Source organism: Protomyctophum bolini (genome assembly GCF_963924005.1).
Source record: "Protomyctophum bolini genome assembly, chromosome: 9".
Taxonomy (NCBI): Eukaryota; Metazoa; Chordata; class Actinopteri; order Myctophiformes; family Myctophidae; genus Protomyctophum; species Protomyctophum bolini.
Window position 1 is genome coordinate 14,208,012 of NC_137870.1, and position 27,712 is coordinate 14,235,723.

The 27,712-nt window shown below is 43.0% G+C and overlaps 2 protein-coding genes across 3 annotated transcripts; one reads left to right on the forward strand and one right to left on the reverse strand.

The window, feature by feature from the left end:
* Window positions 1-1,648: 1,648 nt before the first annotated feature.
* On the forward strand, window positions 1,649-21,637 carry coq8b (coenzyme Q8B). Of its 2 annotated transcripts, none has more exons than XM_080771819.1 (16): window positions 1,649-1,752; window positions 2,724-2,905; window positions 4,408-4,531; window positions 6,039-6,250; window positions 7,876-7,942; window positions 9,369-9,443; window positions 10,492-10,605; window positions 11,875-11,960; window positions 12,252-12,392; window positions 14,158-14,239; window positions 15,391-15,484; window positions 16,348-16,489; window positions 17,428-17,535; window positions 18,147-18,212; window positions 19,159-19,245; window positions 20,685-21,637. In XM_080771819.1, coding segments are annotated over exons 1-16 (1,896 nt in total). In that variant the 5' UTR covers window positions 1,649-1,751; the 3' UTR covers window positions 21,000-21,637. The 2 variants fall into 2 exon arrangements, with proteins under 2 accessions (XP_080627945.1, XP_080627946.1); XM_080771820.1 differs by having other exon boundaries at window positions 4,411-4,531.
* Window positions 21,638-23,611: 1,974 nt separating this feature from the next.
* LOC308321746 (high affinity choline transporter 1-like) lies at window positions 23,612-27,486 on the reverse strand (the record flags this gene model as incomplete). The annotated part of the gene is made up of 3 exons (XM_080772836.1): window positions 23,612-23,618; window positions 24,908-25,086; window positions 25,852-27,486. The coding sequence occupies 3 exons, from the start codon at window positions 27,484-27,486 to the stop codon at window positions 23,612-23,614; spliced, it is 1,821 nt and encodes a 606-aa protein (XP_080628962.1).
* Between the last annotated feature and the right edge of the window lie 226 nt (window positions 27,487-27,712).

Genomic DNA, 27,712 nt, shown 5'->3' on the forward strand with positions numbered 1-27,712 from the left:
AGTATTTTTTTAAATATTTTTAAATGTTTTAAATATTTTTATACATTTGAGATTTTGCATTTTTTTGTTTTTAAGATTATTTAAAAAGCTTTTGGTACCAAAAGTAGTTTACAGTTTGGGCAATCTGCTCCAAAATAGTGTTAGTCAGTCAGAACAATATCAAAGGGAACAAGTAAGAGATACATGAAGGCTATTCCCTACTTGATCATACAGACTACAGTGTCACACAAAAGCATAAAAAGTAGCTGATCCACAAGCTTGTAGATCTGCAAGCTTCCACCCGACAAAGACCATACATACATGCCCTGGGCAGCTATGGTCCCAGAGTTGTGGGTGTCAGAGCCCACTTCAAAGTGAGACTTTTTTGGTGTGACGTTGGAATAAGATTGTAACCGCCTCTTGGAAACAAGTGTTCCACACTAATATAATATATAATGTCTACGCAGTGATATTAGTCTGGCCATGCCTGGCTATTGAGGGAACATAAATTCTATAAGGTTGAGGGAACATAACCATTGTATGCCAGGTGATGGATGGGATATTTTGCATGAAGCTCATACCTGACTAGACTAGACTTGAATTGTGTTTCTGAGTTGACAGTTATTACTACAATTATTAAGCAGATGGCGGTTTGCACTTAGCAGTTGTACTGAATGGCCTGTCTGCAGCCATGTGTAATAATAATAAATACGTTCTAGTTGTTGCAGATTTCTTCTGTTTGACAGACATCCCTCCATTCTAGTTCAGTGAAGTCTAGTGTAAAAGTCCAAAGTTACAATTTAAACTTTCCACCTCCTCCAACAAGAAATGCGGATCACTGGCTTCCTTTAAAACAGGCCTGAAAATCCACCTGTCAAGAGGCTGAAGGGGGAGGTAAATATTCACTTCCTACTTCCCTATTACTCCTAAAAAAATATATATTTGTGATTATTGAATCTGGTTGTTATGTTTTATGAATTGAATTCATAGGACCCAAATGGAAACAATGGAATCAGTTAGGTTAAGATCTGTTGTTATCCTTTCAGAGTAGACCAATTGTTTGACTACTCCGTTGCTGTTTGCATTTCTGTCCAATACAGTATTAAATCAATCAAAACTTGGAGTCACTATTTGGAGCATGTCATTTAAAAAAAAAGCTAAATAGCAGATTTTAAGAAAACATTGATGTATAATGAATGTTCTTATGCATGAATTGAATATTCATTATGGACGAATAGAAATATATAAAAAAACGAAATAAAAGAAACACATTTCTGCTAATAAGGTATTCAGTCAATCAATCAATAAACATAAACATGATAAGTGTGGACAGTAGTAGCTACAGTATGTTTTTATTAAACTCAAGAGGACAAGAGGACAACCTCCAACTAACCCCCCCCCCCCCCTCCTCCTCTCAGAAAATCCGATTGGACGCCGTTCCCACCTTTGCCACGCCTTTTATGGGCATTGATTGGACAAACATCCACAGAAGTACACGCCCTCAATCGGACCACAGAACCTATCACAGGACGCGCGAGCCAGAGCACGTGTCCTCTCTGAGCGCTCATTGCTCGGGCCAAAACTATCCCCGCCCCCGTGGTCAAATAATGCGAGAATGTGATTGGACGTCATGTCTGTCAACGTGCTTTACTTCCTGGTAGCTTTCTTGGTTGTTGTGCGTGTTGTTTTTCTTCTGGTTGTTGAGTAGAGGAGATCAGGTCACCGCTGTCACATTACATCACAGTGAATGGACAGCGTTTTACAATAACTTAAGTGAGTAGTTTGATTCACAACTAACAGTCCAATGTTATTGTTTTGTACTTGCACGGGTTCGTGGCGTCATGTCAACAACAACATGTCACAACATAGCATGCTGTGCGTGTGTGCACTCTACTATGTGGAGTGTTTCATTAGCTTCTGTCGTTAGCCACCAGTTGCAGTTACACAACGTGTAAAAAGACCTTGGAAGGTTAAACCCAGCAGTGTATAGAATGAAGAACATTTATTTCATCCACAGATAGATGCCATCAAAGGTTTTTTCAGAATCACTTCCATTATGTGGAAATTGTGTCCTTATTTACATCTGTTTATTGTATGGCCTATGGGGGTGTGTCTGCTCTGGATTTGTCTGGTCTTCAACGTTTTTCAGGCCAAGGAAGGACCCCTTAAATGAGAGAGATGAAGCGGAGGGCAAGGCCACCCCAATACACATTGTTCATGTTAAATGTGTGTTTTCAGATTTAACAACTTAAACCCTCAATACTTTGTATAAACTTGACCTTTGGCTCTGTACTTGGCCTGCTCTTTATTCACCCTGTACACCAAACCTGACGTCACTTGTTGTGGCCTTGTAGATCGGCTGTTTTGGGCTAAACAGCCCCAGAATATGAATGCTAGGGTTCAAATGTTTAATGTAAAATAAAAAAAAATTAATAAAAAAATTAATAAAATAGACACTGTCTATTTGCTCAGACACTACGGCACTATGGAATTTAATGTTTGTGTAGGACAAAATTACACACACCAAAAGCTGGATATAGGAGGCGCTCGCGTCCCTCACAAATGGAAAAATAGGGATCTAGACATCTCGGTTAAGTTCTTACCGGACACCACTGTGACGGGTTCTAGACTCGGACAACCAGCTCCCATCGAGTAGTATTTTATAGGGGGTAATTGGAGATTTGTCCCATATTGTAATCTTGAGGCATTCATGTGTGTGTGTGTGTGTGTGTGTCTTTCTGTAGTGTCTCTGAATGAGCTGATGCAGGTGCTGCGAGGGGCCGGTAAGGTGGGCACCTCGCTGGTTTGCACCCAGGGGGAGCAGCTCCGACTGATTGCCTCCAACTCCACGGTGGGGGCCGGGGTCAAGGCTGCCCAGGAGCTGGTGGAGGGGCTCATGGGCACCGTCATGGGAGGAAGTGCTACGGTGAGAACCGATTCATGTCTTCTTCTAGAGCAGGGGTTCCCAAACCTTGTCAAGGACCTCCAAAATTGATACTTATTATCCAGTTATATATATATATATATATATATATATATATATATATATAATCTCTATCAGGTGTACTGTACAAGCTCTCAGCGAGATTGTAGATCTGCTATTAGTTAAATGTGATGAAGTTCATCCAAATGAGGGATTTGCAGCGATACAACACATGAAGAGCAGCTGATTTCACCCATTTAGACCTGAGGCTGATTCTAAAAACGCCTCCTAAAACCTAGCCCCTCTCGGAACCCTCCGTAAAGCTTTTATGAAATGTGGATGTCGCATTGCGTAGGGTCCCTGTGCGTATCTATATTTTCGTATGGGAATGTTGGAACGCGGACATAAACATCCTCCGCATAAGTCAATCTGCGCTCTTTGAGGACGTCTTTTTTCGTGTGAGGGCTTCTGAATGTGTGAACTATAAGTACATACACAATTACACATACCTACACATATACTTTGTTTGACCGATTTGGTCGCTTTGATGATTCTTGTTTATTTACCGTTTATTGTACCGCCTCCCACTGTGCGGTTGGCTTGTGCCGGCTACGTTCCTGCCTCTGATCTGCTCTGTCATAGCTATAGCGCCACTAGCTAGCCAGATAGGCGGTACAATGAGGTGTCAATAAACAAGGGAGGAAAAGAAGAATCAAAGCGACCAAATCGGTCAAACAAAGTATATGTGTAGGTATGTGTATGTACTTATAGTTCACACATTCAGATACTTAACGGCTTCCGCGACACAGGAGATATTCGCAGCGGTATTTATAGGTACTTATAGTTCACACATTCAGAAGCCCTCACACGAAAAAAAGTCCTCAAAGAGCGCAGATTGACTTATCCCGAAGGTGTTTACGTTTATTTATGTGTGCGTACCCGGTGGCAGGGTGGAGGTGGAATAGGACCCCATGCTCTGGGTCTAAAAAATGTCAGAAACTTCAGTAGCATTGGGTTCTGCTTGTAGGGCTACCTAAAACCTAACCTAAGGTTTTCTGAAAACTTTAAATTCTTTACTAAAAAAAATAATATATATATGAGAGATCTGTATGTCAATTTACAATATAGGCCCAATATAGGCACCCTCATCCAGAGTGGGAAATCAGAGTTGGTAGTAATTTTGCACCCTTGTCAACAAAAAAATGGGGTAAATAGTACAATAATAGTACAACAATGTAGTGCTTCAAAGAAACTAGGATAGCAGGTAAACACCAAAGCCAGCATATGTCTCTAAACAACATCTAAATAAAATTCTTAACATTCCACAGTAATTAATTCACACACCTCTTTACATTGTCAAATTGTCAAAAGAAAAGATGTTTCACTCTGTCTAGAGCATTGTCAGTGACTTTCTCCGTCTACACTTCCTCATATCTGTCCAGTAAATCATACACAGTACACATTGTTTTGGCTAAGTGGCGTGTCCAACTGTGCTCCTCTTGCAGCAGCAGTCTGTAAAGGACGATGTGTTTGCTACTGATGAGGGCTGGGAGGTGGTGGACCCTGAAGAAGCATTCAGCTCTGAGTTTCCTCCGGATGCAGCCGGGGCCACAGAAGAGATGCCAGCAGGTATTGTTAAATTGAAAAATACCTTTTTATTTCACACTTTTAGACCATATCCATGGTCATCATATGGGCAATTGGGCATGCCTAACAATGCCAAAACAATGGGAACATTTACTTTTGTGTGTATTTTTATATATATAAATAATCTAATTTTAATGACTTCCAACCAAAACGTGCTACGTGATAACGTGTCATGTCGAGATGAATAAAAATGAATCTTGATATTTCATCCACCTGTTTGATTCCCATTGCTGCATCCCTCCAAACACAGCTGATATTGATACAGAACTACTCTCATTCAAGATGACATCCAGACAGTGTATTAATCATTTTAAAATAAAATTAATCATCACGCTAAAATATATATCTGAGAACATTATAGGTTAGAAATAAGCCACATAGTAGCTGCAGAGAGAGAGAGAAGGATGAGGCTGGCAGGCCACTGCGTCAGGCACCCAGAACTTGAGGCAAATAAATTGACCCTATGGGAGCCAAGCCAGGACGGGAAAGAAGCGTACCACCTATGTAGATGTGCTGCAGCATGACGGCTTGGCTGAAAACACTGAAGAGCTCAAGAACCTGATGTTGGTTAGGGGAGCGATCCAGTAATCCAGAGTTGGTGTTGGCACTCACTCTCACAGCAACTAACTAGTATCTGACCTGTAATGTTTTGTAAACGCACAACTCCAGCTTCCCAGACTTGTTTTAGTCTGAATTTTCAAAATAAAAATGCCAAAAAGCCATTGCACCCTGTCTTTAAGTCTGCCATGTTGAAATGTCCTTTGTATTGTCGGGAAGAAACCTTATCTTCATATTTTAACTTTTAGTGGGTTTTTTTCATAAATTAACGCCCAACTTGATCATACTACAGCCTCACACAAAAGCAACAAAGGTAACGGATCCACAAGCTTGAAATTGGACATAATGGTTTTCATAATGGAGACATTATTATACAATAAAGTGAAGAGATTATGACTTTTCTCTACAGTAGGTGTGATTTCCCCACCCCCCTCCAGTGTGTTATGGAATAGCCTTTATATTTTTCAGCACTGCATAAAAAAACCCATATAGTCTTAAGTTCTTAGTCTGACAGATTTTGATTCATTTTGCACAGTTTTTCATGTTGCACAGTAACAATAGCCAATCTACAAGCTCTCAATGTGTCGCAGATGCATTGAGAGCTTGTAGATGGGCTATTTTCAGTATTTTGTTAATAAGATTGGAGCATTTCAAGTGGTCAAATTTGCTATATGGCATCATCTATTTCATAAAAGCAAAAGGTTAAAGCCTTAATTTCTTCACCTGGTTGGCTGTATGTAGAACAGCAGGAACAATAATACTAAGACATCATAATTTCACATATTGTGTTACTTGTTTAGGGAGCAGCGCTAGTCTGGGGGCCTCCTTTCAGACTGTTTCACAAATCGCATTACAGGACTTGGCCTGTAATGTTTTTTCGGCCAACGTGGTAATGATCCCTGCCTCCAACCCTATCTGCTTCCAACCACAGGGGTGCCTCCTCCGACCCCAGGGACAGCGGCTCCTGGCGGGGCAGGCTGGCCAGGACAGACTGCCCGCTTCCTCCACATCCCCGCTAGGAGGATCCGCCACTACCAGGTCAGGCTTGTCCACGACGCAGTGGTGGCCGCCAGACTCACACCAGAGGACATCCAGAAGGCCAGAGAGGCAAAGAAGGCACTGGTCAGACCTGTCAGGCAAAAGGTTTGGTTACATCAGGAGTCATCATGACTGCATCTTAATGCGAAATTGTTCTGATGAATATGGTTCGTCTCTCTCGGGTGGAAACCTCACTTCAAAACGGTTACTTTTCAGGATTAAAAATCAAAAGTAGCAGTTTGTAAACGGTACAGTGGTACGATTTGACAGTGATTGTACTCAAAATGCCCTACGGGCTTGTTTCCATTGTGGTCCTCCTAGTAGGTAGGTATTCAATTAATCAAGGAAGTTATGAGAAAACGTTAGAATATGGGGATAAGAGATTTCTGCCCGACTGCGACGATCTGCCCCATGTAATCAAAAGATTGTCTCTGGTGACCTGTAATGTACAATCATGTCAAGACTACTTTTTTTGTCTGCATTGTAATGTCCATAAGTTGTTGTTTTCCTATGTTGTGTTGAAAAAAGAAAAATGTGTGGTTCTATATACATTGAATTGCGATAAAAAAATTGTGCAATTTCAGAGCCTCAATAAAAATACATTGAAAAAAAAAAAAGAGTCTGTGTACCAGGCCTGGGTCAGGAGGTATTAACCATTTCCCCTGCCTGCATTAATCTGTGGCTTTAAAAAAAACAACACTGCTACTAAAAACATCTATAGCTTATAAAACCTGCCTCTTTAATTCTGGATGTCAAAGCGTTGGATGGGATCAACTGCTCTAGTTTCAAGATACTTTGTGGCTCGTTCCAGTCCATGCGGAGGGGGCAGTAAGTGTGTGTGTGTGTGTGTGTGTGTGTGTGTGTGTGTGTGGCTCAGGAGGTAGAGCAGGTCGTCCAATGATCCATGGGTCGGCGGTTCGAATCCTGGCTCCTCCTGTCTACATGTCGTAGTGTCCTTGGGCAAGACACTGAACCCCAAATTGCTCCCGATGTGCTGGTTGGTACCTTGCATGGCTTCCGCCGCAATCGGTGTATGAATGGGTGAATGTGCCAGTGCCAGTGCCAATCTATGTAAAGCGCCTTGGATAAAGGCGCTATATAAATGCACCATTTACCATTTACTGTGCGTGTTTGGTCGGTCAAGGTTATTGCATGGCTATAACCTTGAAACCACATGGCAAAAGTATTTTACACAGCTGAAATGGAGCATCCCCCCCCCCCCATGCCCGGGTCCAAAATATGAAACATGGGGCCGAACATTTGGGGAGATCACAACGCGTCAAGTTGTGACATGTTAATAAATCCATGGCACCTTCACTTCAGACTCATGCCACCTGGACGAAGATGCAGAACTTCTAAATGGCAAAGTACATTTTAGTGGTTTTGTTCCTTTAGCCATTGCTGCACTAAACAAACTGCCTCGCTGATATGATGTTTGGGTGTATATTGGGGCATTCATGTATTGTCTTAGTGTTATGTTATTATGTGCTATATGGGTTGTGTGTTTTCTGTTGGAACACACTGTGAAGACGAATCTATCCCTGAGGGGACAAAGATGTATTACTTATATAGTTATATTATTATTACGTTGTGAGCTATTGCCAGAGCGTAGTATAGGGTTTAAGTTGTTAAACTATTAATAATGCAGACCGTTTCCTCAGCATAGATTTGAATGTCTGGCGTGTGAATGTCTGGCGTGTGAAACTAATAAATCATCTTTATTCCCCCAGCTGAGTGAGCGTGCCAGAGAGCAGAAGGTTCCTGCCACTAGAATCAGCAGGCTGGCTGAATTTGGTGGTAAGAAACAGTTTTTATTCTTTCTCTGCAAGGTACGAATATATTCGTACCCCCCAACTATGGGACGTTATCAGCAGTTAAGAACATATTCTTACCCCCTCGTATACTCTGTGTATATATACTGTAGTGGTTGAGCCCCAATTCAGCTTTTAACGTTGATCCGGTTGCTATGCAACGCCTCCACCAGCTATGGGACGTTACAACTCCATTTACCTCGGTTCAAAGCAGGATTTTCAAACCTCCATAAGTCGGAATCTAGGAGAGCTGTCCTTGTTGATCTTTGGAGCCATCCAAAGTTCGGATGTCATTTGTGACTTTGTACCACACCGCGTGTGTGTGTGTGTGTGTGTGTGTGTGTGTGTGTGTGTGTGTGTGTGTGTGTGTGTGTGTGTGTGTGTGTGTGTGTGTGTGTGTGTGTGTGTGTGTGTGTGTGTGTGTGTGTGTGTGTGTGTGTGTGTGTGTGTGTGTGTGTGTGTGTGTGTGTGTGTGTGTGTGTGTGTGTGTGTGTGTGTGTGTGTGTGTGTGAGAGAGTGTGTGTGTGTGTGTGTGTGTGTGAGAGAGTGTGAGAGTGTGAATGGGGCTACAGGGGGAGGACAATGATTCTCTTAGTGGATGCAGGTGGTGGCACAGCTTAACTACAATTATGCTACCCGCGATGCCTGCCGGGCCGCTTAGGTGCCTGGACCGTGGTCTGTTTTTTTCATAAATTAACGCCTTACTTGATTATACTCCAGCATCACACAAAATCATAAACAGCGAAACGCGGTGCAAAGCTCGGCGCATTTTGAGGTTTCAAATCTGCGACCTTTGCTATTTTCTTTGCTATTTGAATACTGAAAAGTAACAGTTTTGGTTATTGGACATGGTTTCCACCGGACAAAGACGATAAACAGCTAGGTTGTTACTTTTGTCTTAAGGCATCTCCAGATGGCACAGACGGTTGGCTGTCGGCCAGTTTGAAAGTGTCCGGAGTTTGTCAGCAGGAGTCTCCTGCCGACAAGCTCCTGTCGCTTGCCGTCCATATCGCCTTCCTGGCGCGTCGGAAGACTCGGAACCCTTTGATGAAGAACCGAGCATGTTTGGTCGGTTGCCGACCTCAGGAGCCGACGCTATTCATGTTGAAGTTTAATTACTCCACTGTAGAGTGACAACTAGTCTGCTCGCCATGTATCAGTGCTGACTACTCGTGTATCTCATATTAACCTATGTTACAGAAAAACTAGCCCAACGTCGCTTATAATAAAGCGGAACTGGCAACACTGCAAACCTATGCATGGGGAAACATAATGTTTTATCGGCCGACTGGTTTGTGCTGAATAAATGCTAGTCTATTGCAATCTGACTAATCTTTGACTAGTCTGAACAAGACTGTTTGGTGTGGAGTCACCTTTACACAACTTCATCTGATTGCTCTCTCTCTCGACAGGACTGGCAGTAGGACTGGGTATCGGTGCCATTGCAGAGGTGGCGAAACAGTCTCTGGGGGGAAAACGTCAAGGAGGTAAAGCCTTCAGTCTCTTGTCTCGTAGTCTTATCCTCAGGTTCTCTGTCCTTCTGCTCGTAGTGACCAGACTGTTGCCAACTTGCCTCCCACAATTTTCAAATATTTCCGGCCATACATTCTGGATTATGGAAGCTCTGATCATGAGCAATCGATAAAGCGGAAGTAAAGTCTCCTCCCCACCTCTGCTTCGTCTTTACAGTCGCGCAAATTTATCCTAATATAAATAAATCTATAATCTAAGCATACTGTATATAGCATGCGGCTTAGCAGAAATGGATATACAAAGATGAAATGTAAAGACATTTTCGTGAACGGAAATGCCAGCTTCCTTACTCGGATTTTGGGAGGTGTATTTCCAGACTATATAGCATTCAGAGATTGTGGAATAGTTGTCTGGCTATGCAAAGCTATCCTGCTCGCTGTCTTTTATACCGTGCAGTCCAGAGTTGGCAAGACGTATATCAGACAGATGGACATTTTAATAGACCCAGGAGATGTTGTCTAGATATTTGTTAGAACCTGCCAAGCAGCAGACTGCTATTAAATCACCTTGTTAACAAATCTGTCAGGCAGTGTTATCAACGACTTTAAATTGCTGTTAAATCATGTACCACTGTCACAGCCTTGACACTGATGTCAGGATACCGACCTTCACTTTTCACTGACTTTTTTCCCAGTATTGAAATCTGGCCCATGACCACACTTTATATGTTGGACCTTATAACTTTCAATCCGGGACGGCATCTGTGTCACATTAGTTAGCTGTTGCTACAGTATATAACATATTATATAACATATTTAAAAAATACGTTTTTCAGAGAACTTCTCTAGAAGGCGTTTTTAGAATCTGTCTCAGGTCTAAATGGCAGTCGAGCACAATCAACTTTACACTTTGTATTATAGTTCAGTGGTTCTCAAGGTGTGGACCGGGGACCACCAGGGGTCTTTGAGTGGGTTCCAGAGGCTGCTAAAGCCTATATATATATATATATATATATATATATATATATATATATATATATATATATCTATCCCTCCCTCCCAGATGCTCTGCTGGACTCTCCTCTTATGTCGGAAGCCAACGCAGAGAGGATCGTCAACACGCTGTGTAAAGTCAGAGGGGCTGCGCTCAAGATCGGCCAGATGCTCAGCATACAAGGTACATATCACGGTTCATATTGTGACTCTGATCTCATTGGATTATAGTTGGAGTGTTTAGAGCATTGGACATTCCAGAACCGGTTTTATAATCACACTGTTAAAGCTGGTATGTGGACTTCACGTCTGCTACACAATTACAATACCAGTGGTAGTCATGTTTTAATTTCATGGAGGACTTTAACTCTTGAGAGTGTAACTTTACAGAATTGCTTCCATTTGTACACTCTCAGAGTTACAGACCTGTTCGGGTCCATTTGGAACCCCCTATATAGGAATCGTTAAAGGGAACTGTAAAGGAATCGGACCGCTAAGAGGGAATTTGTTAACTCTTTTTTGTTGTCGTTTGAGTGACATTGGCACGGGGATATGGAATGTAACCAAACATGGACATTGTCTGTGTCCACAAAATGCTTTGTGATATATTCTATAACAACATGGCATTGGCAACCAATTGGATGGTTAAATCTCACGATAATCCACACCTTCAATCACTTATATAATTCCCAGCTGCGTTACATTGATCCAGCAGCTCTGTAGCTGAACTGGGGAAGTTTCTGCTAAACCAGTTTCTGCTAAATGCCTAAATTGTGAATGAGTGGCTCCGGGCGGCCTCGTAAAGACATCAAGCGCCTCCTATTCCCCTGTCTGAGTTAAAACAAGGAAGTGTGCCCCGCGCTGAGGCAATAAGCAATCAGCCACTTGAGGTCCCAACTTACCTGGTATTTTATAATGGCTGAAAGGGTCGGAGACACTCCGCTATGTGTCGTGTCTCACTACGCCTCTCTTGCTTTAGTATATGTTCCCAAGCTGACTGCAATATTAAAGGGATTGTGACATTAAAAAAAAGGTTTTGGAATTGTTCTTATTTTTTTTAGGTTTTCTAATCTCAATTGCACCCAAAAAACATGAACTTTTAACATTCAGTAGATTTTCTGGGGATCTCAGTCGCCATGAATATAGGCTATCAACTGTACAAGGTTACAAGGCATAGTCGCAGACATGGTCAATCTTCCATAAAACCCTAATGATCTCTCGGATATTTCATTAAAACATGTTAAAGTCTTAATCTACAATTTCCTTAACTGGCTGGCTGGCTAAAATGTTTTAATTTTACATATTTTTTTATTCATGAAACACAGCCCTAGTGTGAGGCTGATGGGGCTCCTTTCATGCCGTTTCACAAATCACAGATTAGGACATGGCCTTACAAAATGTAATCCATGTGTATCCAATACAACTGCAGTGCTCTGTCCTCTCTCCTCACCAGACAACAGCTTCATCAACCCCCAGCTCCAGAAGATCTTTGAGAGAGTGAGGCAGAGTGCTGACTTCATGCCTATCTGGCAGATGAGCGTGAGTCAAAGACTTTTGATATGCAAAGATAGTCCACCTCGGTTGGAGCCACTAGAGGCAAAATGGTACACAAATCCTGCAAATGGTCTCCTAAGCAGGCATCTGTCTCCCCCGACAGATGTTTTAAAATGATTATTACAGCCTATCTTAGCCGTTGACCGTGTGTGTGTGTGTACTGAGTTAACTCCTTTTAGTTCATAGATATATAGATATTTTGTGTAAGACTCCATTTCCATTTTAACACACCAGCATAGAACAACAGATTTATCGGGACAAATGTTGTGTGTGCAGAAAGTTCTAGAGGAGGAGTTGGGTGCAGGCTGGAGAGAGAAACTATCGTCCTTCGAAGACAGACCATTCGCTGCAGCTTCTATAGGCCAGGTGCATCATGGTGTTTTAAAAGATGGCAGAGAGATCGCCATGAAGATCCAGGTAAGACAGTTTGTATGCACTACACACGCACTGTATACCAGTGGTTCTCAAAGTGGGTCCTGGGGACCCCCAGGGGTCCTTGAGGGAGTTCCAGGGGGTCCCCAGCTAAATGATAGTTGGGAACCAAATGGACCCTTCTGGGACTGTAACTTAGTTATGTACATTAACATTGATTTTCCACTATAAATTGGGGTTCCAGAAATAGAAATGCCATTAAATTGGGGTCCGTAGCCTAATGCAAGTCAAACTGGCGGTCCTTGAAAATAAAATGAGAGTCATTGCTAGAGCTGTAAAAATCTTCAATTTGGGGTACACTGCATGCACACACACACACACACACACACACACACACACACACACACACACACACACACACACACAAACCATCTCAAGCTGCTCTATAGCCTTTTTGTTTATTTTACTCTTTATATTTGCTACTTTTGCTACTTTTTGTGTATGAGAGATAAGATAATATGGAGATAAGAGATTTCTGTGTGACAGCAAAGATATATTCGATGAGTAGCTGTGGCTATCGCTTAAGTTTTTGGTGGGCGCTAGCCCCTCCTATGTCCAGCTTTGAGGGTTTGTGTAAACACAAACATTGTCTTAACACAAACATTGAAATCCATTGACAATGAATGGTCAGCTTTGAGTGTTTGTGGTGAGGAGTGAGGACGCAAATTCTGAGATGAGATGCCGGAATGAGATGATGTATGATGATAAGGGCACCCCTTACTTCACACGGGTGTGATGTATCATGTTGACAGTCTTTGATATTCTACTGAGCAGTCCATGCTCGATCACTCTGTTAACTACAAGCTGGTTGTTGCACTACTGAAACACTAGCAGGATTAACTCATTTAGGCCTGACATTAAAAAAAAGAGTTTGCTCTGAAAGAATATATATTTAAAGATTTGTGCCGCATTTTTACGATTTTTCAAAAATAGCAGACCTACAAGCTCGTAGCGCGCCACTCGGTGGCGCGCTATGAGCTTGTAGGTCTGCTATTTTTCAATGGCTAAAGTATAACATAAAGCTTAGTTAAAACACCAAAAGGGGTTCCCGTACAAAATGGTTTAATGTACCACTAGGTTACATGAATATCCTTATTTAATGTCTGACAACATTCAAGTAGAGCCATCACTCTGCAATAGTTCAGCTATAGTTTTCCACCTGTCCAAAGTCGCTTAAACACTAAGACATGAAATATGTATTGGTTCACACAGTACCTTTTGTCAGATTGTTTGTGACAATCTGCAGCAAGCGCCCTCTTGTGGGTATAACTGATACCAGTTATAACTTTTAGTTTACATACCGTACATTCATTATGTCTTTATGTGCATAATTTTCTATGCAAAATATAATAATAGTTGACAGCCCTACTTGGCAATAGATTCATTTTAACATTAACCCTAGCATCCCATTTTTGTGTCAAAGGTCATGTCTCACCTAGACACAGAATCTGACACAATTCTTTACCTGATGGTCAAGATTCCATTTATCCCCTGAGCAAGTAGGCAGGCTCTATTAGCTCAATGGTAAAACATGTCGGGGTACAAATCCGTTCAGTGGTTGGGGTAACCTATAAAGCAAAAAATTCTAAATGTAATTGTGCTTTAAGTAGCATGTGTGACGTGTCAAACTAGGGGGTTAAATGTTATTTAGATGATCATAAAAAACCTTGAACGATTGCTATTGCAATTTCTTTTGGGTCAAACCTTAGATTGACTGGCCTTGTGTACATGTTGTCATTGCGTTCTCCAGTACCCAGGAGTGGCAGAGAGCATCCACAGTGACATCGACAACCTGATGTCCGTGCTGAAGATGAGTGTGGTGTTGCCAGAGGGTGAGTCTTCTACAGTACTTTTGCACCAAAAAGTCACCATTAAAATAATAATGTCTATGTGGACTGCTTTGAACACAGAGGTTGCATATAAGTCACTGGCACTCTAACTTTTTCGTATCCCCCCAATGTTTTGAGCCAGGGACCCCCGCAGAAGAGAAGATTTGTGTTTTAAAAAAGTAATTATTAAAAAAAAATCAGAAATTGCAGACAAGCTTGCAGTGTGGCACAAGCTTGTGCCACACTGCAAGCTGGTCATCTGATATTTGTTTAGAACTACTGTTCTAACTGTCTAAATTTAGACCGGGAACCCTTATAAATAACTACAGTATAGCTTTCAATCCAGGAACCCCTTTTCTGGTAATTTTTGAATAAATATGTTTTTCAGAAAATTAGAAGGTGTTTAGAATGGGCTAAACCACTGTTCTAAATCCTAAGAGTTTTCTTTATATCGCAAACATCTAAAATGGCATTAACGGGTTAAAAATAATTGCCGACAGTGGACTGCTTTGAACCCCGATGTGGCATAACTGGCTTTCTTGGCATGGTGCCCGGCACGGCAGTAAGTCATGTCCCAGCCTCCTTCAGGAACGTAGTTTTACTGGAAGAATTACTTAAAGACTCAAATCCGTCACGCATTACACATGATGCCACAAATAAGAAATGAGCATTAACATTTCATTTCATTTTTCACATTCACCTACAAAACGTGAGTCATCGTGTGCTGACGTTGCGGACCCCTCATGAGTCATGACTTAACGGTAGCAACTGTAACCAGTCGAAGAATCATCTTGTGTTGTCCTGGATCGCATTCACTTACAGTAATTGCAATGCGTTCCACTTAATGAAATTGGTTTCTTCAGTGAAGCTCTTTCTCGGTTTTGATGCAAGCTTATTACCTACAGTACGCTTGTAATAATTGGACATGCTGATGTCGCCATAAGTGGCTTGAGGAGGTAAACGGTAATGACATGCTGTGTGACAGGATGCCTGGATGATTGCTGTGGCTCTTTGGGTTGAGTTGACGGCAGGCATCGGATTGCAGTCATCTGAATTGTGTGTGTGTGTGTGTGTGTGTGTGTGTGTGTGTGTGTGTGTGTGTGTGTGTGTGTGCATGCATGCATGTGTGAGCATGTGCGTGTGTGTGTGTGCAGGTCTCTTTGCGGACAGCAGTCTGCAGGTTCTCCAGAAGGAGCTGGCGTGGGAGTGTGACTACAAGAGAGAGCTGGAGAGTGCCAAGAAGTTCAGGTTTGGATCATCTTTTTCTTTTGACTGTCATACACCATGTCACACTGCACAGGACAGGAGTATATGCGATTAGTCGAAGACTAGTGTGACTTTTTTGGGGATACATTTTTTTAAAGTGTTTTAACTTTTACCGTTTGTCCTCCCAAGACCTTCACAGTGCGTTTTAACAGTGGGTGACAGCCTGAGGTATTTTCCGGAAGTGCATTATTTTGTCTATGGGACCTGGCAACTACTGGCGATAGCAGGCGATATTCGAAAAGCCAGCGGAGGAACGTCGCCCGAAAACATGACGACATCATCCAGCAATAGCCAATCAAATGGATGTGTTGCTTTGTTTACCCTCCATACCACCTATACGCCCACTAGAGGGCACCTAAACCTGACTAGTCTAAACTAAGTATGCACCCCCCACTGGAAGATTTGTATCGCCCAGAGTTGCCGTTGTTCTCCCTCTGTTAAAACGCAACTTTTTATCAATGAATAATACCGGTATGTAATTTTGTCCAATCTGTATGGTAGAGCATGTTAATACAATATATTATGATAGCGGTGGTTATATTTTGTGTCTTGCTCTTCGATTGAGGTAAAAATGTCAGCACTTGGGTCAGGGCTCCACTGAGTGCGTCTCGTTGCATTTGGACCTTTCTTAGGTTCATAGGTTGGCAAGGGGTCCTTCAACAAACTACACCACAATTCAGTGCAATTGTTCAAAACATGCAGTCTTAAATTTGCTTACAACTCCACTCCACTGAAGAAAAAAAACTGTTGTATTATTTTAGGCCTGATGGAGATAATTATGAACACTGCCATCATTTGACGAATGGGATGTGTCTTTGTGTGTGTTTGTTGTCTGTGACATGCAGGTCTTTGCTGGAGGGGGAAGAGTACTTTCAGGTCCCGGAGGTGGTCGATGACCTTTCAGGTCGCAGGGTCCTGACCATGGGGCTGGTCCAGGGTGTCCCTCTGGACCGCTGTGTAGACCTGGACCAGGAGACTAGGAACCAGGTGGGGCCTTGACTCATTTAGCCTGGGGAACCGGCTCACGGTCTCCTGGGGCTCCCTGCCACACTTGGCTAGGGTGCATGAATGTACTACAGCAACGATTCCATGGTTTTGATCAGAACGCAGATGTTCTGTCCTAATTTCAGATTTAACCAAGCATCTCGTTTGGAATATTAAAGAAAGATCAGACTTATTAGCACGAGGTAGTAATGGAACTATAACAAAAAACATTGCATGGATGCACGTGGGACGTATCCTCAGTGATGTATCCCACGGTCATCAGGGTTTCGGGTCTGTCGAAAATCATACCCCTCACTCAGGTGACCCAGCCGGGGTGATCAAGTCCTGACTTACGTCCCAGTAGCTACCCTCAATCAGTCCCACTAGGGCAAAACCAGGGCCACACAATCCGTTGGAACTACTCCAGAACAACTCTGCCAGGGCTGGGAGGTACGCTTCTGGTGCATGGAAGGACTAGGCTCTGTGGGTTAACATTATACCTCCCGGTTTTGGGGGGAAATTGAAGGCGGGGCTGCCCATCTGCTTGGCACTCTAGCGCCTTTATTCTGAAAGATTCCCTGGCAAAGGTAGTGTTAATGCATTTCATCTCTGTCTGTTTGGAAACCTCATATGTCCAAAACTGTTACTTTTCTGCATTCAAATTAAAAACTATAAAAAGTTGCAGATCTGCTACTTTGGTGTGATGCTGTAGTTAGTATGGTCAAGTAGGGCGTTAATTTACGAAGAAACAAAAAGTTAGAAAACCGAGATAAGAGGTTTCTGCAATGGTCAATGCTCATGTGCAAACTAAAGTTCAGAGGGACTCCTCAAACCACTGAGGAGAACCCTGGACACTGATGGACTGACAGAGCCTTGTTTTTTCTTATGGCAGGATGTTTACTTTTCAGTCAATAATGTTCCGACTGCTCCTCTCCCTGCAGATTTGTTTTAAAATCCTCCAGCTGTGTCTCAGAGAGCTGTTTGAATTCAGGTTCATGCAGACGGATCCCAACTGGGCCAACTTCTTCTACAACACAGACACTAACAAGGTAAGGAAGATGGAACAACACCTGAGCCTATATAATTCATACTAAAAAACCAACAAATCCAGCAAAATCAATCAATCCTCATACCAAGAGAATCCATCAACACTCAAATCATGCATTTTCTTTCCTTTCCTTTCCTTTCCTTTCCTTTCCTTTCCTTTCCTTTCCTTTCCTTTCCTTTCCTACAAAAATTCAAACCTTTTGCCTTTTGTTTTTGTGTTATTGATGAATTGAAGTTAATAGCCAAGGTTAATAACAGAAAAACCTACATCAAACATCCCAGGCAACTACTTGTTTGTGGGTAAGAATGTTTTATTCAGAATTCAGAATTGTATCCGAAAAAACACAATAAGCTCTCTAGCTTTTTCCACAAGGCTTAAGCCATTAAGACCCAATTTATGGCAGGTTCTACAAATGCCTTCCAGATCTGTAGTTGTCAAACTTTCCAGATTAAAAATAAAATGTACAAGCTCCTAGAACTGCGAACTTGTATATCTGCTATTTTTGAATAGTCAATGACACGAATTCTTTCCTGATTTACTTCGTAAAACAAATAAAGCGATCTTGTACTTTTCACCACATTAATTGACATTGTTGTGTTGTTTCGTCACTAGGTGATTCTGTTGGACTTCGGAGCTTGCAGGGGTTACGATGCATCCTTTACAGATACATACATACAGGTACTGTATGCATGATCAATATCATATTACGGCGATATGGAATACATTTATAATCCTAATTGTTAAAGCTGCACTATGTAACTTTACTCTTCTACCTCAGATTTGAACTTTTTTAGTTTTTTCATTGAGCTAATAGAGCCTGCCTGCTTGCTCAGGAGATAAATTGAATCTTGGTAACGGGTACAGGTACAAATCCTGTGTCTAGGTCAGACATGACCTTTGACACGATCTAAAATGTCTTAATAGAAGAGCAGAGAGACAGAATACAACCACGCCAATGCAATTGTATAAGTTCTAATTGTATTGTTGTACCCTACCATCGAAACATGATCATCAGGTACTATGATTATACTACTAGGAAGATTATTATTATTTTTATTTTTCAAAAGGGTGTACAGAAAGTGTTAAAATTATGTTTTATGTGCTCACACCTCGCCCACAGCTGTTGTATGATAATGGGGAGGGCTTAGGTGAGGGGATGATTTTATGATGTCTAAAGTGGTGCATTTCGATTGGGCCTTTTGACTGGAAGGCTTTCAGGAAGAAACCAAAAATACACAGGGAAGACATATTTTAATATTATCTGGGGTCTATAATGTTAACTCCATTGAGATTTACAAAACAGAAAAAGTACACTCCCATCTTTAAAATAGATGGATTTATCAGACTGTTGTATCTTAGAGGCAGAATCGATCATATATTCAAGGTGTGTGTGTGTGTGTGTGTGTGTGTGTGTGTGTGTGTGTGTGTGTGTGTGTGTGTGTGTGTGTGTGTGTGTGTGTGTGTGTGTGTGTGTGTGTGTGTGTGTGTGTGTGTGTGTGTGTGTGTGTGTGTGTGTGTGTGTGTGTGTGTGTGTGTGTGTGTGTGTGTGTGTGTGTGTGTGTGTGTGTGTGTGTGTGTGTGTGTGTGTGTGTGTGTGTGTGTGTGTGTGTGTGTGTGTTCTCAGGTGGTTCACGCGGCCTCTGTGGGTGATCGAGCCACGGTTCTCTCCAAATCCAAGGACCTCAAGTTCCTGACAGGTTTTGAGGCCAAGGTAAGAGTATTTTAGTCTCCACCAACTCTGCTGCACGGCTCATTCATTTTTCATACAGTTTGTCCTCCACCAGACTCCCTCCATCCATCTTTGATCTGTTCCTCTCCCTCCCACCTCCCTCTCTCTCGCCTCATAACGCATCGAGCTGTTTCTCTACATCTCTTGCGTGTTGCTCTGCTCTCATTTCTGTCTTGGTTGCTAGTGGTACTGTGTTGTCCCTTAACCCATCAAATTATGATTGTGTTGCTGTCTGGCAGAAAACTCTTATCTCCATATTCTAGCCTTTTGTGTTCTTTTGTAAATTAGCGCCCTACTTGATCATACTACAGAATCACACAAAAGCATAAAAAGTATCAGATCTGCAAGCTCGAAACGTGTAGATGCATATGTTCAAAGTTGAAGCCCCACATTGCTGTTCGACCTACTGTACATGTGTATAATTCTGTGGGCACATGTACACTGTACAGTATTGTGAAGACGTTTTCTGAGGGGCACTAGCCCCTCCAATACGTTTGACATTGGCAGCCAAGTCTTGTTTAGAGCACTTATGACGCAATTTGATTGCCAGCCAAGACTATGGACCCCCCTGTGACATACAAAAGACTATGGACCCCCCTGTGACATACAAAAGACTTATGGACCCCCCTGTGACGTACAAAAGACTATGGACCCCCCTGTGACTTACAAAAGCAAAAGAAGGTGCCCCTCATTTCATAGTACTCACAGAGCAATGACCCTAACACTACAGGAAGTCAGCCATTTTTCTTTTTATGTTTTTGACATTAAAATACAGTGGTCTTACTTTAGTATAACCAGATCCACCTCAAACTCGCTCAGTCCATTGTCTGTCTATTGTCTCCTTCAGGTGGAAACCTCATATGTACAAAAACTGTGACTTTTCAGGATTCACATTCAAACACAAAAAGTTAAAATATGGAGACGGCGACGATATATAAAAGACATTAATGCTGGAAAGTTATCAAAAAATGAGTTCTGAACCAATGTTGATTTCATCCACTTAAATAATCCACACGAAATAATTTTGTCAACCAACTTTCTTCTCTGACGAAAACTAAATAAATTATGACCATTATTATTATATTATCATTATGATTATACTTTACATTTCGTCAAAATAATAATAAAAACTAGACTAAAATGTTAGGGAGGGACTAGTGGAGAAGAGTTTGGTTGCGCTCAGGTGTGAAAATAGCAGATCTACAAGCTCACACCCACTGCACTGTAAGGTTCCCAGTTCGATCCCGGACTCCCCCAGAGTTGGTGTCGAAGTGTCCTTGAGCAAGATGCTGAACCCCTAATTGATCCCGATGTGCATGCACGTCGGTGCCTTGCATGGTTTCCTCCGCCATCTGTGTGTGTGTCAAGAGCTTTGGATGAAAGCGCTATATAAATGCACCATTTACCCACCCCTCTGCCAGGCCTTCATCGACGCCCATGTGGAGGCGGTGATGATCCTGGGCGAGGCCTTCGCCTCGGCCGAGCCGTTCGACTTCAGCACGCAGAGCACCGCGCGGCGCATCCAGAGCCTCATCCCCGTCATGCTGCGCCACCGCCTCACGCCTCCGCCCGAGGAGACATACTCCCTGCACCGCAAGATGGCCGGCTCCTTCCTCATATGCTCCAAGCTCGGGGCTCGGATCGCGTGCCGGGACATGTTCCTGGACATCTACAACGCCTACGCCCAGAGGCGGCAGGCCGGCGAGAGTGGTGGCGAGGCCACGCAGCAGGCGTAGTGTAGGGACCCCACTGAACTGCCCAGTCCCCTCTCTGCCCTTGTGGAGCCAAGAACTGGACACGCTGGACCGGACAAATACAGGGGATGAAAGAAGTGAAGATTCTGGTGGTTGTTTCCTTACTGGCTTACTCTAATAACCAAGCCCTCAGTGTCTGACATAATGCTTATGTCTGATTTATACATGTTTGCACATGGGTGCCGCACACTAAACAATAGTCGATTTGCAAACTTGCAATGTGTTGTGAGCTTGTAGATCAGGCATTGGCCTCCCTGGGGTCTAGGGCCACAAGAAGAGAACTAGTAGCAGCCTGTGCTGGCATTGTGACCATGGGTGCGTTTGATTCACACCACTGGACTTAAACCTCCATGCAGTCTGAGACTAATGTGCGTTTGGAAGTTTGGAAGTACGCTGGATCTTGAACTGGTTTTGCTCGGGAATGTAAATTATGATGGGGAAACAATCTCTAAACACTGCAGATGTGCTGTGCTACTTAGTATTCACATACTATACCATACAGTTTGGTTAAAAATTATGTTTTATTTATTAAAACAAGATCGCCATGGCCATGACTCAAATGTCACATTCTCTCAACCAAGCACTTGGTGTTCATAACAATACCTGTAAACAAACGAGTACATGGTGTGAAAGTCGATCACAATGAGATTGCTGTTGACCAAATGGCTATATCGTTGCTGTCGGGCAGAATCATCTTATCGCCATATTATTATTTATTTCTCCGTAAATTAACACCCTACTTGATCATACTCAAAAGAAGCAGATCCCCTTAGTGGCCCGTTTCGAGCTTGTAGATCTGCCACTTTTGGTACTTTTGAATTTGTATCCTGAAAAGTAACGGTTTTGGACATGTGAGGTTTCCACCCAAGCAAGAGAGACGATATACAGTAGGAACTGTTTACGTAGATACGAATTGATTATTGAATGACTCGTGAGTGTTGGTTTATTTGAGTCATTAGTAGTCCAATGCCTCTGATCTCCCTGCGTCAGAACATAGAGCATGAGGTCCTGTAAGACGTACTTTCCAAACTCAACTGTCAACTTAACTGAGAGGTAGCACATTCATTTTGTAAATGGCAAGATTCTTTCCTAGGGATTGAAAAAGGAAAGCACATTTTCCAGCAGGTTTGGAATATCTCACCTCTTAAACAGCCGTCTTCTGTTCTTCTGGGGCATAATGTTTCCTAAGCCCCGTGTCAGGCAAAATTACCTATTGGGTGTCAGCTGGTGAACAATTCCTTATTCATAAATGTGTTATGCAAACAGAATTGCAATAAGAGTTACTTAATCCTTTTGGATTGTACATCACAATATGTCTTTTGGAAAAAATAAATAATATATCAAATTGTTTGTCTTTGAATGTATTATCATTGACTAATTGTCATGATTTTAAATACGCAATAACTTGAATACTGTACATGTGTCGTGCAGTGTGCCAGTCTTAAAATGTGAGAATGGAGACGAAATGTCACTTGAGCCTAATTTATGCTCTGTTGCATGACAGAAAATGGAAGACCAATAAAACGACGTGTAGGTTGGCTATTTTCGGCATAGCACGCAACAAAGTGAATCAGGCAGTTGTAACTGAACTGAACTGCAGGTACCAAGATCAGGCTTCATGCCAAGGTTGTCTTCCACTTCATTTGGATTATTGATCTTTCCCTTCCAACATTAGAACTCTTTATTGTCTGTCAAGGAGGCAGGAGACTGTTTATGCTTGTGTCCAAACCTCATGCAAATTGGAACACATTATCTCTGTAGTCATGTAACAAATCTGTCAGATTTCTCTTATTCTATTCCAATTGGCTTCCAATTTTTGTTTTCACAATCGTAAACACAGCTCCTGATTTCTGTGAAACTTTGCAAGCACATTTGGTGGCAGCACGTAAGCTTGTAGATCTGCTATTTTCACTATTTGTAATTCAACAATATAGCTTAAAGTGTACTATACCAGTCCTGACAAAAAAAGGATAGCCATTTCATATGTAAACAAAAATATGGGATGCCAGGGAGTTAATGATATTAAATGATTAGCTATAAGATATTTTATTTTCCATTTTCACTACAGACAAAATGCAAACCACAAAAGCTGAATTGGTCTGATACTGATCTTGTTGCCATCAGACCAAGTGGCACCCTTATGTTTTGATTTGATTTATTTGACCTTATATGTAGGTCAATCCCATTGAGATACAAGATTTATTTTAAGAGGGTAAGCAGTAAAAAAAACTAAAGAAAAAACCTATAAAACATACAAACATTTACGGAAAAACAAGATTTAAAGTTAAGAGTTCAACAATCAGATCGGACAGTAGCTAGACGTTCTTTTATGAGCAAGTGAAATCATGTGGATCTCGGGGTCCACATGGGAACGGCATGGCTCCAATGCGTCTTGAACTTCATGTGGGTCATGTATGACGTCAGTTGTTTACGACATATCTTATCTATGATGTATGACCATGTTTAAGCCCCATTTCAGCCTCACTGACTTCATTATACATTTTGAAGTTAAATGTTGAGAAAGAAAAATAGTGGAGATACTACAGAGTACTGACAGTGGCATTTGGCACCGATTGGTCCAGGGGTTTGTGAGATCAGCTCCTGTCCAGAGACACACAGAGTCACAGACACAGGCACACACCCTCACCCCACACTGATGGATGCCTATAGCCTCATGCAAAGCCATGCCATAAAAAAACACACTTGGATGAAGTGAGGGGCACTCTTATCATCATACATCATACAATCAATCATCACATTCCACAGTACATCTGCCTCATAACTTTTTCATTAGAGGGGGTTTTCATAACGAATTATAGGCTACATTTTACTGGCCACAATAAATGCAGTTACATTTTGGTTGTTGAGTATGAGACAAACCAGTGGGGGGCGATCTCTCCACACTGTGGGCTGTCATACAGGACAAAATGAAATAAAAAACACCACACAGACTGTCCCACAGGGAATTCCCCTGGTACTCCCAATGGGCCAATCCACCGCAGCTGCACCTGACAGGCCCGCTCACCGACAAAACGAGCATTGACGGTGGGTCTGTCTGTCTGTCCGTCCGTCGTGGTTCTCTGGTAGTTAATTTGATCTACAAGCACGTTGCATCACATTGTTGACGTAGATCAGGCTATTTTCAGCCAACAGATCTGTTGTAGCGAGGGGAAAAGTCACCTGTTTTCATTTGGTCGTGTATTATGCTGATCCTTGTGTCGTAGTTTCTGCCTGGCTAGAAACGTGTTAGGCCTACTGCGTCTGCGTACTAGCAGCTGTGGACATGCCGAACAACGGACACACACTATCAATGAATGCACTGAATCTATGCATATCCATTCGTCTGTCTGCACCTTAACTAATGCCAATAGCATATCATGTACATTGTACAATATATATATATATGTACATTTCTGATATACTAACGCACCTTCATGTCTTACCTCAGGTACTATAGATATCCGATACCATGTGTAAATATGTAGATCATTTGTTTTGTATTTAATTGAGCACTCTTCCCCCATATTCTCAACTCCTTCTTCTACCCATTGTTTTATGGAAATAACAAAAACGATTTTCACCCAGTTTTATGCCTGTAAACTTGTGATGTGACAATAATCTGTCCCCAGCACATATCGAGAACCATTTCAACTTTGGGTGCAGAGGACCTGAAGGAGTGATGTGCTGAGTGGGAAGTCGGGTCCGATTGGCGCTTGTCCACAAGTCTATAAATCCACAAATCTGTGTGTCTGTCTGTGACCTCTTTATCCCCAATGTCATCAATGTGATTAATATTTGTACAGAGAATAGCATAGACTGGCCTCTAATTACTATGATAATGGGTACTGCACTAAGTACTCTGACAAGACGTACAGCAGGTATTGCATAACCAACTCAGACTCATGGAGCACTGCCCTCCACTCTCCCCTATCCACTCCCCTATTGGGGACCGGTGCTCTGCCGTTTTGCTAGCTACACTGCCACAGCGCAGTTTGTCTACATGGTGTTGCACCTCTTTCCCCTCATAGGTGGTGACATCAAAAAGGTATCCGTCGCCTCGTTGTACAACCTGGGGGGCCGCGCCAGGACACCATGGATTTCTGTGGAAGCCCTATAGTCTTTTCCGCAGCCAAATACTGTAGTGCACCAGCCTTTAGAAGCCCACATGCTAAGATGCATGGTTGATTCGCCCCTCTAACAATACCCTCCGACTCATAACTAGCCTTAAGACCACCCCTGTGACTTGCCTGTCAATCCTAGTGGGAATAGCCTGGGCCGGCCACCGACTGCTAATCCTCGCCCCTAGCAAGGAAAGCCCAGAAACATGACATATCATGACAGACAGGCATATCCTGCATGACATTAACACGAAGGCATTGCCTCAAATCCTGCCACCCCTACAATAGACCACCTTCAGAAGAGGGCCTCCTCTTAGTGGGACCAGAGATGGGGTATGCATATGTGATGCCGTACTGTGAGCGTCCATGTTCGGATAATTTATTTGGTCGCTGGGTCAGTGAGCTGGTCATCTAGTCTGCTACCAACAAGGGCGTCTCTGACTAGCTGAAGGCCAGCCAATAAACGCATATCCCTGAAAAGTCCTAAAAAAACTAAAGAAAAAACAACAAGGTTTTGGCTTGGCTGAACTATTCCATTTCATGTGTCCGGGTAGCTCAGTCGTGAGAGCTCGCTTTTGAATCACTTAGTTCTGGTTTCGATCCCGGACACTGCCAACTTGGCATACAAGTAGCACAGCTTATACCTGAGACATGCGGTAAGTACTGGTATCCGATGGTAGGTGTCTCTCCTGGGAAGGTGGTGTCAATTAAATTACCTGACTCGTTTCCGTGGCCTTCTTGGCCAGCTTCTTCTCTTTTATGGCTTTATTCGCTGCATCCACCTTGGCCTGCTTTTGGACGATCTTGAACACATCCCAACTCTCCGAGTGAGGATCTTTAAAGACGATCGAGGCCAGCCAGGAAACGGACAGGATGCACATTATGGAGATGAGCACAATGGTAGTGCGGAAGGGGAAATACTGGATGTACTTGTCGTCTTCCTCACGTAGGCCAGGGAAGTGGATGACGGGATTGAGACCGATGAGCGGTTCTCCACTTAGAATCCTGAGGACAAGGCCCACAACTAATCCCACAAGGGAGCCGTAGCTATTAGAAACGTTGAAAAAGAGGATGCACACCAGCTGAGGGAACATGATGGTGTAAGACATGTCCACGCCGAAATGCCAGAAGATCATTACACTGTTGTCCAGGAAGGTGAGGCCAGTGCCGGCCAGACCCGTGACTATCACCGAGATGCGGATCACCCACTGGATCTCACGGTCTGACGCCTCTTTCCTGATGATGTTCCTATAGATGTTGGAGGAGAATAGTGAAGCGGCAGACAGCAGGGCAGAGTCCATGGAGGACATGGCGGCAGCAGCTACAGCTCCAAGGCCAAAGCCCGAGATAATTTGGGGGGTAAGGTAATTCAGGGCAATGGGTAGGATGGCGCCTGCGTGCCCATTCTCGTATGGGGTATAAATGGATGGATATTCTGTCTGGTTCCATCTTGTGGATGCGGCCACGGCACCGACGAGCATGGGTGGGATACCCAAAACCAGACAGAAGCCTGCTGAGACAAAGCAGGTGTACTGGGCCCCTCTATAAGAAGAGGCCGACAGGATCCTCTGGTAGAAAGCCTGGTAGGCCAGACCGCCCAGGGCCAGGAGTAAGAATTCGTCAAGCCACTTGCCCGCATCTCTGGACTCCACCTTTCCAACCCAGGAGTGATCAAATAAGGCTGTTTTTGCGATGGATTCAGTATTGGGGTTGCTCATCAGGAACGGCACGCACACCCACAAGCTGACGAAGATGAGGATGAGTTGGATAACATCCGTGTAGGCTACAGAGAAGAACCCCCCCATTAATGTGTAGGATATGGCCACGGTCGCCGAGAGGATGTTGGAGTACGCCATATCTATTCCCAGGATCACGCTCATGGTTCCACCTATGCTGACCAGTGTGCGTGCCACCCACAGCACATCGGCGATCAGCGTGGGAAACAGCAGCAGTGTGCTAAGCACGTTACCATACTTCTTCTGGAACGGGTCCATCATTGTGATATACTTGTTTTCCCTCATGGGCTTGGCAAAGAACAAGCCACCCAGGAAGAAGGTGATGATGTAGGCCACAGGCACCAAGGCCCAGAGGAGCCCTTGCGTTGGGTTGTACACGGTCTCGGCTATGCCAAGGATGAAGCCCCCTCCCACCCATGTGGCTGTGAGTGTAAAGATGCCAACCAACAGGTTGATGTTGCGTCCTGCCAGCAAGGTGATCGTCATGGGGTCTATCTTCTTTTTCTGTTCCGTCTCCATTTTGATGCGCCATTTGGATGCCCAGATGCCTGCAGCGAGAATAATAATGTAGAACAAAATAGCCAGCAACAAGGCAGGTAAATTATGAACGGCCATGGTTCTTCTGTTCGGTTCAGTTCAGTTCTGTTCTGTTCTCCTCTACTTTCTCCTCTTAATATAATGAAACTCAATTTGTATAGGGATTACAAAACAGTGCATAATAATACACTTTGTTGGACATGCGTTGAAGACTGACAGCTGTATGTCTGTAACGTGTCTTTTAAAAGGGCAAAATTCATCGGACATGATGACGTCACAAAGATTGACATGGAGCTTGGTTCAG

Excerpts from the sequence above, each read along its gene's own strand:
- coq8b (XM_080771819.1), top strand. Across the intron at positions 7,943-9,368 it reads CAGGCTGGCTGAATTTGGTG|GACTGGCAGTAGGACTGGGT; the intron begins GTAAGAAACAGT and ends CTCTCTCGACAG. Across the intron at positions 15,485-16,347 it reads GAGAGTGCCAAGAAGTTCAG|GTCTTTGCTGGAGGGGGAAG; the intron begins GTTTGGATCATC and ends TGTGACATGCAG.